The sequence below is a fragment of the Rhinatrema bivittatum genome, chromosome 7 (assembly GCF_901001135.1).
Source record: "Rhinatrema bivittatum chromosome 7, aRhiBiv1.1, whole genome shotgun sequence".
Lineage (NCBI taxonomy): Eukaryota > Metazoa > Chordata > Amphibia > Gymnophiona > Rhinatrematidae > Rhinatrema > Rhinatrema bivittatum.
This window is the reverse complement of record NC_042621.1, coordinates 136,982,736-137,000,157: the sequence shown is the minus strand read 5'-3', so window position 1 is coordinate 137,000,157 and position 17,422 is coordinate 136,982,736. Positions and strand designations below refer to the sequence as shown.

The 17,422-nt window shown below is 43.4% G+C and overlaps 1 protein-coding gene across 1 annotated transcript in view; it reads left to right on the top strand.

Annotated features, from left to right (window-relative positions):
* Positions 1-17,422, top strand: part of HYDIN (HYDIN axonemal central pair apparatus protein) — a 1,819,717-nt gene that overhangs the window by 1,437,972 nt on the left and 364,323 nt on the right. The window contains exon 66 of the mRNA XM_029609235.1: positions 471-686. Within this exon, the coding sequence (XP_029465095.1) occupies positions 471-686 (216 nt within the window). The remainder of the gene's footprint in view (positions 1-470; positions 687-17,422) is intronic.

Genomic DNA, 17,422 nt, shown 5'->3' with positions numbered 1-17,422 from the left:
ATGGAGGGAGGAGGGATCCTGGCTTGGTTGGGGAAGTGGTTGTTAAGAAGACTTAGCTAATGAGTGTTTGATTTTCAGCACTAACTGGCTATATGTAGTCAGGGAAACCAGATGCACTAAATTCAGCCTGTCAAATTTTGATTGGTTAAATTTAGGATATTTTTCAGCTGAAAATCTAGCTGGTTAAGTTGAACTGAATATTCAGCTAAAGATAATTGGCTAAAATTATCCAGTTATCTTACCTGGTCAGTGGATCTTTCAGTATTGATCTCTAAAAGTCCATAGATGGGGGTTTCACTTAATCTATCCCTTATCAAATGAAGCTACCTGGTCATTTTATATACACAAAATTTCTGCCCTAGTTATCCAGTATTAAAAATCCTTAGGTTCAAGGAATTATCATATTATTAGAGCACTTATATTTTTTCCCCAGTGAGGAATATGCTATAGGCACTTTGCTTCTTTTTTAGGTGGGTCACCTTCATGCCAGATGTAGCAAAGACATTACAGTGACCTTGAAGTCAGATGTTACATTGAGCCTCCATAAAAATCCAGTGAAATGTAAAGTTTCCAGAATCATGTTTACACTTCCTGTTGACCAAATTCCTGACTGGGATGACCGATTACATACAGTGAAATGGGTGGATGCTGGCAAAAGTTCCCCAACCCGTCCTACAAAGAAAAAGGTAATTGAATTTGCTTCTATGTCACTAGTGCTCATGAATTGTTCCTAACTATAATCTATGACTTTTTCTGATAAAGGTTTTGAAAAATCCTGTTAACCATTAATACAATCAAGTAGCTATTTGATTAAATCAGTTAATCAGCAAAAACATATTTCAAATAGTTACACGTCCAACATTACAAATGCATTTTTTAGGTGAAACACTGTAAAACTAAATTAAAAGAAAAAAAATGCTGCTGCACTCTCATAAAAAGTACTTTTATTGAAATTAACATTTAAAAAGTTGCTACATTACTACTATTAAAATCCATAATGAACAGGAACAAGATAGCAAAACTGCCTACATTGTTTTGTGTAACACTTGCTTACTTAGTGGACCCTTTTAAAAACAAATTTCAATAATGTACTTTATGTGGAAGACTCCTGCAGAAATTTTTGTAATTTTCTCTGATGACAGTCCAATCAGAAGTCACACATATAGGCTGTGTGAGCATTACATAGACTATCACAACAGATAAGGACTGTAAACTTTTAATTAATTAATTAAATAAATAAATAAATAAATAAAATAAAATAAAATAAAATCTAGTCTGCTCAATTTTCTTCCTGTTCAAAGATCTCAATTGATCTCTGACTTTCTTCTCACTTCTATACAACAAAGGATCTATACATAATCTTGTGCTTTCTTGAATGTTGTTACTATTTTTATCATATGCACCAACCAGGAACATGTACCAGTACTTACTAAAATGTTCTGGAATGACTTTCCAGGCATGTATGGAGCTTCCTGCATGCCAAAGGTCCTGAAGTTCTACAGTTTAGTTTTTTCCACAGAAAAGCTGTTGGATACAAGGAGATAATGGAATTCAAGAAAGCATGGGAGAGGCAAAGAGATAGTTGTAAAGACATTAAAGCAAAGCCAGAGATCAACTGCTATACGGCATTGCACCACAAATATAATTGGAAAAATTAGATAACTCTTATGGTCTTATCTGTTTTTATATTATCTGTTTTACCCACATACTGGATCTGCATGGATGATCACTGGGTCAGAAGGTGACAAATAGGCTGCTCCTCAATTGCATCTACATAGGTGTTGGACCTTTTATATATTAGTCTTGTATCTTATATGATTTTGATATATTATGCTATATTTTATGCCTGTAGTTTATTTTGAAGCTGTGAACCATTCTGGGTCCTATTAAAAAAAGTGTGATAGATAAATAAGTTGACATAGGAAGGTACCAGGTTTCTCCTCATGGGTGAGTTCAGAAGTCCTTTTCCTTTCATTAGTGGACCACTCTTCTGTATGTATATTTCTGATATCCTTCAAGGTAAAATGTTTATTAAACCTCAGAAGGATTTGGAAAATCATGATTCTCATTGCTCTCATTTGGCTGAAACAAGTAAGATTCTATATCCTTCAGTAGATATCCATCAGGCTGGAACTTACCCTGCAGAGACCACTGCTTCACCTCCCTAACAGTTATTGGTCCTCACAACCTGGATATTTAAGTAAATGATTCAACTGCTAAGTTTTCTATGGAAGTGTCTCAGGTCTGATTTCAGTTTTACTCGTGTAATTGCCCCCCCCCCCCCCCCGACAGAAGTCTGTGCTCTGAGACAGACAGCTGTTCTTGCTGTCTGTAAAATCCCAACAAGGGACAGAGTTACATGAAAAATCCCAACAAGGGACAGAGAAGCCTAGAGCTGAGAGACTTCCTTTCCTGAGATATCCAGGCCCAGGAGTACAAGGATGGTTCACCCTCCTAAGAGACTGAGTCAAGTAATATAAACTTTGCACAGAGAGAATTCTAGCAGAGGAGGGAGAAGGTTTAATTCCTTGCCTTTTGTCCCCATATTCAGTATCTCATCTTAATTGCTTCAGCTTTTCAGCCAAAGTCAAGCATTACTGGGAAAGAAAAACTGATGCACTGTGGTCTTTCTGAAACCAGGCCCACTTTCTGTTTAGTACTAAATAAACCATTTGGGGAAGCTCCCCAGGAGACAGAGACCTTCCACACATTGCAGTGCTCATCTATTTGGTTTGTCATGTAGCAAGCTCCACCATTAAGATGGACTTCTTCATTTTCTTGATTGTTTGGGTTTTTTTTCCATACAATTTTGTGTTTGGGACAGGGTGCACCTTTTTTTTTTTAAATTCTTTATTTCTCATTTCCAACAATACAAACAAATCAAATAAGTTTGCATATGTAATACATGAACTAGATTACATGTCATAAAAGAAACAATTTCTATACTTAGAAATAGAAGAAAAGAAACAACAATCTATTCCAGTTTCATTTAGTATTAAGCATAATTGAGAGCTTGTTGCACATAAGGAAATTCAAATAGGGAGCATATAACAAAGTTTAATTTCCACAAAAGCATCATATTGCCTACTACTGTTTCTATTACACTTAACTCGAGATAGGGGATGAGGCTGGAATTGGAGTTTTCCTCTGTTCTAGAAATTCTTTAAGTAGTTCGGATGAGAAATAAATAAATACATCATTGTTTCCGTAATACACACTTACACGGAAACCTTAAAGTATAGGTATATCCCATATCAATTGCCTCTTGGCGCAAGGCCAAGAAGGCTTTCCTCCTTAATTGAGTTGAGTATGCTAAATCTGGGAATATTTTAATTTGCTTCTCCATAAAGTTGACAGGATATTTGCGGAAATAATTTTTCATAATTAAGTTTATATCTGTAAGAGAGGAAAAATTTACCAAAAGAGTTCCCCAATCAATAATCTGAGCACTCGACTCGAGAAAATTGGTGAGGTCTCCTTGAAATGGCTGTTCTTCCCTATCAGTAATATTCCTTTTTTTGGAATAAAATAGCAGTTTACTAATGTTATTGTGTCTGCAGAGGCAGTGCCAAGAATCTCTACTAATAAACTTTTCAAAGTTATTGAGGGTAATTCCCCAATAACTCTAGGGAAATTTAAAATTCTTAAATTATATTTCTTGGCATTGTTCTCTAAAGACTCTAATCTCCTGGAAATTATGCCCAAAATCGGCAGCCTTGCACGCGCCAATCCAGGATTTTAGAGGATACGCGCGGCTATGCACGTATCTTATAAAATCCAGCGTACTTTTGTTTGCGCCTGCTGCGCAAACAAAAGTACGCGATCGCGCTTTTTAAAAAAATCTACCCCACAATGTGTACCTCTGGTTCACTTCTTTCTGATTCCACAGGGTCCCTGCCTTCCTCGTCTTGTTGCCTATCTCCAGCTTCGGAGGCGGAGAGGAGTGCATGTGTGTGAGTGAGTAAATGAACAAGAGAGAGCACTCAATGAGGAACAGATTTTAAAACATACGCGCAGGAGTAGATTTGTGCCCGCAACCCGGCGCGCACAAATGTACGCCCGATTTTATAACATGCGCGCGCAGCCGCGCGCATGTTATAAAATCAGGGGTCAGCACGCGCAAGGGGGGTGCACAATTGTGCACCTTGCGCACGCCTAGCCACACAGCCTTCCCCCGTTTCCTCGGAGGGAACTTCCCTACTCCCCCACCCCACCTTCCCTTCCCCTACCTCCCCCGCCCGTTCCACCCTAACTTTTATTCTTTCTTTCTTTCGGCCGGCGAGCAATCCCAAGCACAGCGGCAAATATGGCCGCTGTTCTGGGAGCCTGACCCCGCTCCCGCCCCTTTTTTCAAGCCCTGGGACTTACACGCGTCCCGGGGCTTTATGCGCGCAGCCGGGCCTTTTGAAAATAGGCCCGGCGCGCATAACCCCCCTACCCGCGTAAATCCTTGAAAATCTGCCCCTGAGTGTATGTGTATGAGGGAGCATGTGAAAGTGAGCGAGTGTGTGTGAAAGAATGAACATATGTGTGTTAGTGTGTGTATATGAGAGACAGAGAGAGAGTGGACAAAATTTGTGTGTCCTCCCTTGCCCAAGAATCCAGGACAACAGGATGACTGGAAATCAAAAGATTACAGATATGGAGAATGGGGAATTTTTTATCTTTATTAGCTTTAATTATTATTGGATGTTATTTAATGTTCCTGCTGTTTAGAAATATTTTATTGATGTTTGGGAACTTTTTAAATATTTTGACAAGTTTAATTATTAAATGTTATTCTGTTTGTCAGCAGTTTTGAAATATTTATTCTTTTAGTATGTTTTACTATTATGTTTGATTATTTATATTTCCTTATTTAACTTAGAAATTAGCTATGGTTAGTATTTATGCAGGTAATGAATGCTTTGGCATTGTAATGACATGAAGGCTTATTTAATTTATTTGTTTATTTTGTATGTTTATATTTTATTTTTGTCTATATGTTATTGTTATTTGTTTATCTGGAATCTGCTTAGCATGACAGAGTCACTACATGCAGAAGACAAATGTTTACCACAACCATATATTAAACTAAACTGGAGACAATATCATAGGCGAAGTGCTCACAATCAGTTCTCGATCTGCTGTCTCTCGCCCTCAATGGGCCGCAGGCAGTAATCAGCCTGTGAGCTCAAACGATTTTTAATCATTTATTGTCTCCTGTCTACCCAACCCTCACTCCAAAAAACATACTTTATTTAATCAAATAGTTTTTAAACCATTAAAGTGCAAAGTTATCAAAACAGCTCATATATTTCTCAGAATCTGTAACTTACTACCGGTTAGTAACCCACTAATGATCAACAAATATTCAGCCACGTAAGTGGTCACTCAAATATCAAAAAGGTATACTTCCATTATCCACCCCGACATGGTCCATGTTTCGACTCACAAGGAGTCTTTTTCAAGGGGAATGAAGATGACAGATCACTATGTCACCGGTATATTGTTTTCATTCAGTTCCTGTGAAACAATATGAAAAAATATATATAAAAAATTAATTAAAAACAAAATCCAAACCCTCACACACACACTAGCAAAATACCCCCAGCTGCTATTCAACTATTAAATTCCGTTTGGACTTAAAGGCTAACAAGTCGATACAAGCGTTATCCTTAAAAATGACAATCCATTCGGTCTGAAAAAATAACATATCATTCAGTGTAAAGGTTGTAAAGAACTCACCGGAACGCCAGAATCATTAAACTCAACTTCACAACATGGCGGTAAACGCCTTTGTTCAACCAAACTGACTCGCCTGATTTAAATAGACCGCTGAGTAATGCAAAACCGGAAAACACACTGTGTTTTCCGGTTTTGCATTACTCAACCGAAACCGAAACCGGAAAACACACTGTGTTTTCCGGTTTTGGTACCACAGTAGTACATGTAAATATAGTCTACATGTTGTAAGTGATATTTTTACCTCAGAAGACCTTTTTCATGTAAAATCTGTTACTGCAAATGCATAATTTTTAATTGTATATGGTGAGGGCTCAAGGTTGTAAGATTCGCATAAGGCACCTATATTTTTGCACGGGCCCTGAGAGGGCGCATCACACATGGACCCCCACTCCCCCAGGGGGCAAATGCTGGGAAAAGGTGAGAGGTAGGTGGTAGGGTTCTTGGGAGTGTGGTGGGATTGCCAGCTTCCTAAAAATATTATGACTGATGCTCTATCTGCCATTCCTCTGGATCCCTGGCCCCTGCCTTCCCCCTTACTTAGCACTTCAAATCACTGAAAGGACCAGACTCCAAAAAGGACACCCTGTCACAGCTTGCTCAGCTTTTTGACCTGTACCAGGCCTTTGGGGGAGAAGGGAGGGGAGCACCGTCTTATCCCATGCCTCAGGCAGCAGATTGCCTTGAGCTGCTCCTGTTTATATCCATGCTATTAAATGTAGCATTTGGGCTTTTCTGTTTTCTCTATATTGTAATATTGTTACTATGTAACTATGTAAGCCGTTTTGATTGTCCATAGAAAGGTGGTGTATAAATATCGGCAAATACATAATAATTTCCCATTAGAAAAATATTATACTCTTCCTGCTTTTGAGAGCTTATGAGTGGTAAAGTCACTTGATGATTATTATAATCCTTCCTTTCACAAGTGAACAATGAGAATAAACTTTCTATTTAGACTAATAAACAATTAAGCGGTAATTTTGTAACAGTCCATAAAAAAGTTGGCAAATATATTCATAAGTTACACCAATTTTCAAAGCAAGCATAAGGAGTGAATTTTCAAAACATTTACACACATATTAGAATATACGCACTCAAGTAGTTTGTACTCACATACATGCAATTTTAAAAACATCAAAATATCATGTGTATTATCAATAAGAACATAAGAACATAAGAAATTGCCTTGCTGGGTCAGACCAAGGGTCCATCAAGCCCAGCATCCTGTTTCCAACAGAGGCCAAAACCAGGCCACAAGAACCTGGCAATTACCCAAACACTAAGAAGAACCCATGCTACTGATGCAATTAATAGCAGTGGCTATTCCCTAAGTATAATTGATTAATAGCCATTAATGGACTTCTCCTCCAAGAACTTATCCAAACCTTTTTTGAACCCAGCTACACTAACTGCACTAACCACATCCTCTGGCAACAAATTCCAGAGCTTTATTGTGCGTTGAGTGAAAAAGAATTTTCTCCGATAAGTCTTAAATGTGCTACTTGCTAACTTCATGGAATGCCCCCTAGTCCTTCTATTATTTGAAAGTGTAAATAACCGAGTCACATCTACTCGTTCAAGACCTCTCATGATCTTAAAGACCTCTATCATATCCCCCCTCAGCCGTCTCTTCTCCAAGCTGAACAGTCCTAACCTCTTCAGCCTTTCCTCATAGGGGAGCTGTTCCATCCCCTTTATCATTTTGGTTGCCCTTCTCAGTACCTTCTCCATCGCAACTATATCTTTTTTGAGATGCAGCGACCAGAATTGTACACAGTATTCAAGGTGCGGTCTCACCATGGAGCGATACAGAGGCATTATGACATTTTCCATTCTATTAACCATTCCCTTCCTAATAATTCCTAACATTCTATTTGCTTTTTTGACTGCTGCAGCACACTGAGCCGACAATTTTAAAGTATTATCCACTATGATTGTTGAGAGTGGCCTCGAAGGCCTTGCATTCTCTTGTGCTCTGGTGGTTTAGTGCGACCATGGGCCTCAGCCCGACCCAGACCTTCCGGACCGAGCCAAGGGTAGACGGTGGCTCCGCGTGGCTGAACAATCTGCCCTCAGCCAGGCCGGCAAGCTCCCATGGCCAACATCCGAGGATGATGGAAGGTGAATGGTCCTCCGACCATTCCGGGCCCTTTCGGACCTGCTGCGAGCAGCATGGAGGAGCAGGCCTGGCCTGAGGTTGAGGGCAGACGGGCCTTGACATGAAGACATGACTATGACTGATGCGACGGCATCCAGACGAAGAAACATGGCTGATGCAATGGCATCCAGACGAAGACACGTGGCTGATGCAACGGCATCCAGGGACGAAGACACATGGCTGATGCAACGGCATCCAGACGAAGACACGTGGCTGATGCAACGGCATCCAGGGACGAAGACACATGGCTGATGCAACGGCATCCAGGGACGAGACTCTTGACATCCACAAAGTCAACACGAGGCATGGACATTGGCACTGTCTCTCAGGGCGCCCTACTCAGGCCACCCTCGGGACTGAGTCGCGGACCACCCTGTCCGTTACGCGCCCTACACAGCCCCAAAGGCTGATCATGGACCACGACGGGAGCGGGACAGCACAGGAACACACATCCGGGACAGGCAACCTCCTAGGCGGAATCCCAGTCCATCTCATCTCAGGAAATTTGTCGGGCTGTGACTTGGAAGACACTGCATACCTTCGCAAGACATTACTGTCTGCATCTACCGTCGCCAACCTCCGGACACTTTGGCGAACGGGTCATTCGAGCAGGGCTTTCAGGGGCCCACCCGATTTAGGGAAGCTTTGGTACATCCCACTGTCTGAACTGATCCTGGTACGTACAGGAAAAAGAAAATTACTTCCTTACCTGCTAATTTTCGTTCCTGTAGTACCAAGGATCAGTCCAGACGCCCTCCCGGTTACTGTTGGGATACTGGGGTTCACCTGCTTGATCTGCTATTACATTTCTATTTTTGGTTTTCTGTTGGTCTTTTGCCTCCGTTCCTCAAGGCTGTTCGACAGTTCTCTTTGCAAGTTGCAATTGTTAGTATCATTTGATCTACTTTCAGATACACTTGATCCAATCCTTTCTAGTTTGTTATTCTGCCTTTGATATTCTCTATACTGAGGATCTAGGGAGGGTGCACTGGTTAATATGTCAGCACCCTCCGAAGCTTTGTCTGACTCCATCTGCTGGACGGGGGACATAACCCACTGTCTGGACTGATCCTTGGTATTACAGGAAAGAAAATTAGCAGGTAAGGAAGTAATTTTCTTATGGCCTTATCTTCCCTAAGAGCCCCTTTAAACCCTCTGTCATCTAATGGTCCAACCGACTCCCTCACAGGTTTCTTGCTTTGGATATATTTTAAAAAGTTTTTATTATGAGTTTTTGCCTCTATGTCCAACTTCATTTCAAATTCTTTCTTTGCCTGTCTTATCAATGTTTTACACTTACCTTGACAATGCTTATGTTTTATCCTATTTTCTTCAGATGGATCCTTCTTCCAATTTTTGAAGGATGTTTTTTTGGCTAAAATAGCCTCTTTCACCTCACCTTTTAACCATGGTGGTAATCGTTTTGCCTTCCTTCCACCTTTCTTAATGCGCGGAATACATATGGACTGCGCCTCTAGGATTGTATTTTTAAACAATGTCCAAGTCTGTTGAACACTTTTAACCACCGTAACTTCTCTCACCAAATCTTGCGTTCCACTAAGAATTAAATCTAAAATAGCTCCCTCTCTTGTTGGTTCCTGAACCAGTTGCTCCATGAAGCAATCATTTATTACATCCAGGAACTTTATGTCTCTAGCAAGTCCTGATGTTACATTTACCCAGTCAATATTGGGGTAATTGAAATCTCCCATTATTATTGCACTGCCAAATTGGTTTGCTTCCCTGATTTCTCTTAGCATTTCATCATCTGTCTGACCATTTTGTCCAGGTGGACGGTATATACTATCACTATACTCTTACCCAACACACATGGGATTTCTACCCATATAGATTCTACTGAGCATTTACTCTCTAGTATGATCTTTATCCTGTTGGACTCTATACCCTCCCGGACATAAAGTGCCACACCCCCACCAAGTTGATCCTATCATTGCGATGTAATTTGTACCCTGATATAGCACTGTCCCATTGGTTATCCTCCTTCCACCAAGTCTCTGTGATGTCAATTATGTCAATCTCAACATTTGCTGCTATACACTCTAACTCTTCCATCTTACTTCTTAGAGTTCTGGCATTGGCATACAGACATTTCAAAGTGTGGTTTTTGCTTGTTTTAACAACCTGCTTTTCAGTTGTTTGGGATAATTCGGAAATCATTAGCTTTGGTGATTTTTTTACATATAGGCATTAGAGATGTGCTTCGTTTTGTTCTGCCGGGTTGTTTTTCGGTTCGAATACTTCGTGGTATAATTCGGGTGTTCACGTTTCGTTTTCGGGTCGTTTGTCCGAAACCGGACCGAAAAACGAACCGGGAAACGAAGCTAAAAAAAAACCCACCCCAAGCATTTAAACACGTTTCCAAACATTTTTAGTACATACAACCCCCCCCCCCCCCCATCCCGATCCCTCCCCAAGACTTACGAAGATCCCTGGTGGTCCAGCGGAGTCCCGGCTTCCATTTGCCCTCCGTGCCCTAGTCCGTGCCAGTGCAAGCCGCGCGCCCCCTCCTGACCCCCCCAAGGCTTGCCAATAATCCCTGGGGGTCCAGCAAGGGTCGGAGAGCGATTTCGTTTTCGGCTGCCAGTAACCAAAATGGCGCCGATAGCCTTTGCCCATACTATGTCACAGAGGCTTTCGGCGCCATTGGTCAGCTCCTGTCACATGATAGGAGCACAAGATGGCGCCGATGGCCATGTGACAGGGGCTGACCAATAGCGCCGAAAGCCCCTGTGACATGGTCGTTCGGGCTATTCGGCACCATTTTGGCGCGCGGCTTGCACTGGCACGAACTAGGGCACGGAGGGCATGGCAAATGGAAGCTGGGACTCCGCTGGACCACCAGGGATCTTCGTAAGTCTTGGGGAGGGATCGGGGGGTGGTGTATTATAATTAATTTAAATTTGGGGTGGTTTGGGGTGGTTTTTAATAAAAAAAAAATAATTTTTGCCCTCTCCCCAGGCAAACCCAAAAACGAATTTTCCCCCGAATTTCGGGGGGGAAATTTCGTTTCCGGTTTCGGGGCCTCCGAAACAACGCCGTTTATGTCGTGTTTCGGAGGCTCCGAAACAACAACGAATTAGGAAATTTCGTTCAATTTCCTAAATAGGGCGAAAACCGAACCACATCTCTAATAGGCATATGAACTATGTTTGCTTTTAATGGAACCTCTCTGTTGGGATGCCCTAACTCTCCTGTTTCATTAGTATCCTTCAAGGATACATTTCTCCGAACCATGCACTGCTGAGTGACTGCCGGCTTTCCCCCTTGTTCTAGTTTAAAAGCTGCTCTATCTCCTTTTTGAAAGTTAGTGCCAGCAGCTTGGTTCCACTCTGGTTAAGGTGGAGCCCATCCTTTCGGAAAAGTCTCCCCTTTCCCCAAAAGTTTCCCCAGTTCCTTACAAAGCTGAATCCCTCTTCCCTGCACCATCGTCTCATCCATGCATTGAAACTCTGGAGCTCTGCCTGCTCCTGGGGACCTGCACGTGGAACAGGAAGCATTTTAGAGCCAGCACTGTCTATAATCCTATCTAGGTGACGCGTGAGGTCTACCACCTTCACACCAGGCAGGCAAGTTACCAGGCGGTCCTCACGTCCACCAGCCACCCTGCTATCTACATTTCTAATAATCGAATCACCAACTATGATGGCCGGCCTAACCCTTCCCTCCTGGGCAGTAGCCCTGGGAGATTTTTCCTCAGTGCGAGAGGACAATACATCACCTGGAGAGCAGGTCCTTGCTACAGGATCACTTCCTGCTACACCAGGGTGATGTTCTCCTACTGGGAGACCTTTCTGATCCAAGACAGCACTGGGGCTGCCAGAATGGATTTGGGACTTGGCTACTATGTCCCTGAAGGTCTCGTCAATATACCTCTCTGTTTCCCTCAGCTCCGCCAAGTTTGCTACTCTAGCCTCCAGAGCTCGGACTTGTTCCCTGAGAGCCAGGAGCTCTTTGCACTGAGTGCACACATACAATCTCTCACTAGTGGGTAAAAAATCATACATGTGACACTCAATGCAAAAGACTGGAAAGCCCCCCTCTTGCTGCTGGACTGCTGCCTTCATCTTAGTATTATTGAGTTCCTAGTTAAGTTTAGGATACTAAGGGAGTTGGAATGAGAGTACTTTAAATTTACAGGTGAATTTAGTAATTAATCAGCTAGTGTCCTACAAGGGGATGATTAAATTTCAATAAGGGCTGGTACAATATTATGTTTTAGATAAGACCCTGATTGATTTTTAATGAGAAAGTGTCTTGTGCCTAAAAATCAGGGGTTGAGTGAGTGGGAAAGACAGACACTAGAATTAACTATCTCTGGCTTGCTTATTACTTCAGACACACACAAACGCTAAAGAATATATCCCTTAATTTCACCTTTCACCAAACTTTTATAAGCCCAAAAATTTCTGAAAACTATACTTACCAATCCTCTTAAACCACGGTTAAATTAATCTTCACTCAGTAAAAGGAAGGATTTGAGATTCGTATGCAGATGAGCCTTCCAGTCCTCCTCTACTGCAAACTGTGCAGGGCCTCTAGAAGCTGGGGCGTGGAAGTCAATCCCTGGATCGCTTGCGGTGACCTCTGGACTCCTCTCCCGGGGGATGCTGGGAGCAGTATGCAGATGAGCCTTCCGGTCCTCCTCTACTGCAAACTGTGCGGGGCCTCTGGAAGCTGGGGCGTGGAAGTCAATCCCTGGATCGCTTGCGGTGACCTCTGGACTCCTCTCCCGGGGGATGCTGGGAGCAGTATGCAGATGAGCCTTCCGGTCCTCCTCTACTGCATGTATATTTACGCGCAAAAAAAGGGGTAGTCTAGGAGTGTTCCAGAGCAGACACATTGCTAGTTTATAAGAGACACCAGTTTATTTCTCAACTTATTTAGTTAATTTTACACCTGCTAATTATCTTACACAGTTGATATCAGACTTGTCAATTTTTTCTATTAGTTAGGTGCAGGGTCTAGGTGAACTGGGGGAAGTTAAGAGTGAAGAACTTGGAGGGGGGCTCAATGACTTGGAGAGGGACTGGGTAAACTGGTGGAGAGTTTGGAAAATTGTTGATTTCAATTACGAGTGCATGTTTTAAACTATATCAACTTCCGTGTGTAAAAGGATTCTCACAGGACAAGCAGGATGGCAGTTCTCACATATGGGTGACATCACCTTCACCACACATCTCTCACATTACCTGCAAGCAGGTTAGAGACCTTGGGGTAATACTAGACAATCGACTAAACCTTAAGAAAATGGTCAACACAACCTCCAAAGACTGTTTCTTCAGATTACAGGTTCTAAAACGACTTAAACCTCTCTTATTCTTCCACGACTTCAGGACAGTCCTCCAAGCGCTACTGTTCGCCAAAATAGACTACTGCAGCGCCCTCATCCTAGGCCTCCCCAAATCCACTACCAAACCACTGCAGATGATACAAAATGCGGCTGCGAGATTGCTGACCAGTACCAGCCGCAGCGAACACATCTCACCCATCCTCAGGAACCTACACTGGTTACCAGTTAATTTCAGAATTCTATACAAATCAATCACCGTAATTCATAAAACTATCCATCATCATCTTCAACTTGACCTGGAAATCCCATTCAAACTCCACTCCTCCAACAGACCAACTAGGGATATTCTCAAAGGCACTCTGAAATTTCCCCTACTAAAGCCTCACGCCTCTCGATGACCAAAGACAGAGCTTTTTCGATAGCTGGCCCATCTATCTGGAATAGCATCCCATCAAATCTCAGAGTGGAGCCTTGTCTGTTAACTTTTAGAAAAAGACTTAAAACCTGGCTCTTTCACCAAGCCTTCGCTGACCCACCAGACAATCACTAGTTGTCCTTCAAGTTAACCCGTTATGGCAATTATACTCACGAATGGACTCTGACTCTTCCAGGTTAAAGCACCATTTAGCTTTAACCCGTATGCTCTATGGTATCACTTTATATTTATTTCCTGCCTTATCTTCTTTCCAGCTTGTTGCAAGCTTCCAAGTTCTCTTACCCTGTTGATTGTAACTTCGACTCATTCCTACCTATTGTTTACCTTTCGTTTACTTTAATTGTTACCCCAGTTATATTCTTGTTAATTGTAAACCGATCCGATATGGTTATTTACTATGAAGGTCGGTATATAAAACTGTTAAATAAATAAATAAATAAAATCACAGGATGGAGCCCTGTACGGAAAACTTTTCTGTCAGTTTCTATAAAGCTTTGACTGACACTGGCACACTGAGTGCACTGAGCATGCTCAGCCTGTAATTATCCCTGTGACCACAGGTGTCTCCCTCAGTCTTCTCTTTTCCGCTCTGCAGTAAGCATAGCGGTTAGGAGCTCTGTGAGAAATTCTAACACTTTTTCCGCAAGGAAACACTTAAACTTTTACTTCACAAACACTTTTTCCCTGCATGGGTCTCCCTTCGCGTACATTTATTCGACTCTCGGTAAGTACTATGCCCTGTTTTTCAGTTGGTTCCTGTCACCTCCCTGGCCTGCCAACCAACTGCGGCCTTCCTTCTCCCTATGTTTTCATAGTTAGCTTCACATAGCCTGCGAGTGTCCCTCTGTGACACTCTGCCTGGTTATTAGCGCTAGTGGGACAGGGACTTCCACGGTTTCCGTTGCCACCAGGGCCTCTGTCGAATCCAGGTCCTTCGATTTCCTCGGTACCCTCACGCAGTTGATGCCCCAATCGCTACTGTCGGTACTCCCTTCCAGACCATCCTGCATTCTTCGATGCCATTGGTACCCCTCCCCCGTGGTACATTGATGCCATCGATCCATGCATCAATTCTATCAGTGCCATCCATGTTTTTCATCCATGGCACTATTTTTTCCCTGGGTTTCATCGATGCCATCACTACCCGGATAGATGCTATCGATGCACACCCTTGTGTCGTCGGTGCTGTCAATGCCTGGGTTGATGCCATCGTCGCCCAGGGCACCTCCATCGATGCCATCGTTTAATTTATCGATGTCCAGGACACTTCCATCGATGCCATCATCTATTCCATCGGTGCCATCGATGCCTAGGTCGATGCCATCCGTGCCATCATCGAATCCATTGATGCCCAGGTCGATTCCATCGGTGACGTCAATGCCTGGATCGATTCCATCATTGGCATCGATGCCCAGGTCAATGCCATCAATGTCCAAATCGATGCCAATGTCGGTTCCATCGATGCCATCGATGCCAATGCCAATTCCATCGATGCCAATGCCGATTCCATCGGTGCCTATGTTGGTGCCATCGATGCCCATGCTGGTACCATCCATGCCATCAATGCCAATGGTGCCCAAGTCAATCCCATTGATGCCGTTAATGCCCGTGGCCATGCCACAATGCCGTCGGTGCCCACCTCCATACATCGATGCCATCGATGCCCACGTTGTTTCCATCGATGTCTGCGACGTTCCTATCGATGCAGTCATCGACTCCGTCGATGCCAGCATCATTTTTTCCGATGCCAACGATGTTATTCGATTTCTCGATGCCACATCGTTTTCATAGATACCTACGCCGATGCCATTAGTGTTTTCGTCACTGTTACGCTTGCTCTGCTCGGGTCATCGACGTTTTTCATATATATATTTTTGGCGATGCCCTTGAGGCCACTTCAGCCACCATCACACTGTCAATACCGACATAGCACCTCCACGTAATGCCCTCACCTAAACACAGTGCTCCATGCTTTGGATTCTTATTAAAGCCCCGTATTAGCCTACGACACCACATAGTGCCAGGAGCGGTGCAGGCATGCTGACAGTCCGTCAACATTCGCCATCCAAGACAGCGAGGGCATCCACCTCGGTGCTGGGGAAAGACCGGGCCGAGCACCGTGGCACTCATTGTCACCAGCACGGTGACCGTCCGCCACCGACACCATCCAGCACATTGGTGCTATCCTTCTTGGTGCTGGAGAATGCCCAGGCCAAGCAACATCACCACTGCCATCGCCACTGTTCCACACAGTGCTGGCAGTCCTTGGTGCTCCAGAAACACCGGAATGAGTTCCGAAGAATTCTGGACTGGCGTCACGAGACATCGAGCCACTGCAATGAGGGCCGGGTTCACGAGTCAAAAATGGCTCCCCTGTATTCGAGGCATTCTCCACCGACACCGGTGTGGGGTTCTGTATCTCCACAAATTAATATGTTAGCGACAGACACGCTCGACCTGGACTCCTCTGTACCTGCGCCACCATACCAGGTTACAGAGTTGAGTCTGACTTCTACGTCCACCAGGCTATCCCTTGATGACTCCTGAAATCCACAGAGCCAGCCATCTTCGCTGGCTCGTCCTTCTGCGATGCATGACGGATGGTAAGTGCTCTACTTTAATCCCGCTTCAGCGACAATCCCATTGAGACCTGTTCTCCAAACTGGGCCATATGGTTCAATAGGTTCTAGGTCGTCTGGCCTTCCAAGAGCCCTATTAGTGTCACAAATCGCTATTGCCAGCTATGTTGGACACAATACCAAGAGAACCTCTCTACCAATCATTTGGGATTACATCAGGACATCCTCCCGTTGTTAGCAACAGGACTCTGTACTGATTAATACTCTGCTTTCTGGTTCCTAATTAAGGACCGAAATTCCAGATGCATTCACTGATTTGCTAAACATGAGATTCAGCAAACACTGTCTCAACTGCAAGTCCACCTTGATACCTGGCGACAGGTCTCAACGTTTTCTTGTATATCACACACAAATGCAAGTACGACTTTTACCGCTCACACTCCCGTGGGAGATTACATGATATCCTGATTACATCATCCCCGCCAGTTGGACACCTCCTGGTCTCTCAACTTGCCGGATATCAGAGCGGCCACCCCACTTTGTACCAAGGTTCAGGGTACAGTCCCCCGGACGCTTCAAAGCGCAGGGGGGGATCTTAATCTCACTATTCTTTCTTTCAACAGAAAGTAGTTACTCTCTGCCCATCCTGGACCTCAGAAATATCAACTTTCTTCAGAAGGGACAGCTAAAATGGTGTCTCTCGTCACCATACTTCCATATCACAGTAAGTAGATTGCCTCTATTCTTTCTATGTGCTTCATGGTGAGTCAACAATATTACAATCCCAAGCTCTGCCGGTTGCACCAGCTTCGGCAACTGGGTATTTCATTAAATCACTATCGGTGACTGCTGTTTCTCTACGGAGTACAACATCATTCACACTTTTCCTTGCATGGACAGCTGCATAACCACAGTCAATCCAAGCAAGGAGCTCTAACTTCTTCATGACTCACTATAAATCTTCTACTTGGGATTGCTGTCACTGCCATAAATCCCTTATAGAATACTTCTGGACACCACAGTCACAACGACCTTCCTGTCCAGCAACCACGCAGACATTCTAACAAATTCCTTTATGTCCCTGCACGCATTTTCCATAACTTGAGCCCCTCAATTCTTTCATTGTCGGGCCATGGGGTTTTTTCACTATGCACTTTCCTCATAGATCCAAAATTGCTATGGGTTGGGTTCAGTGAAATTTCATTATCAGT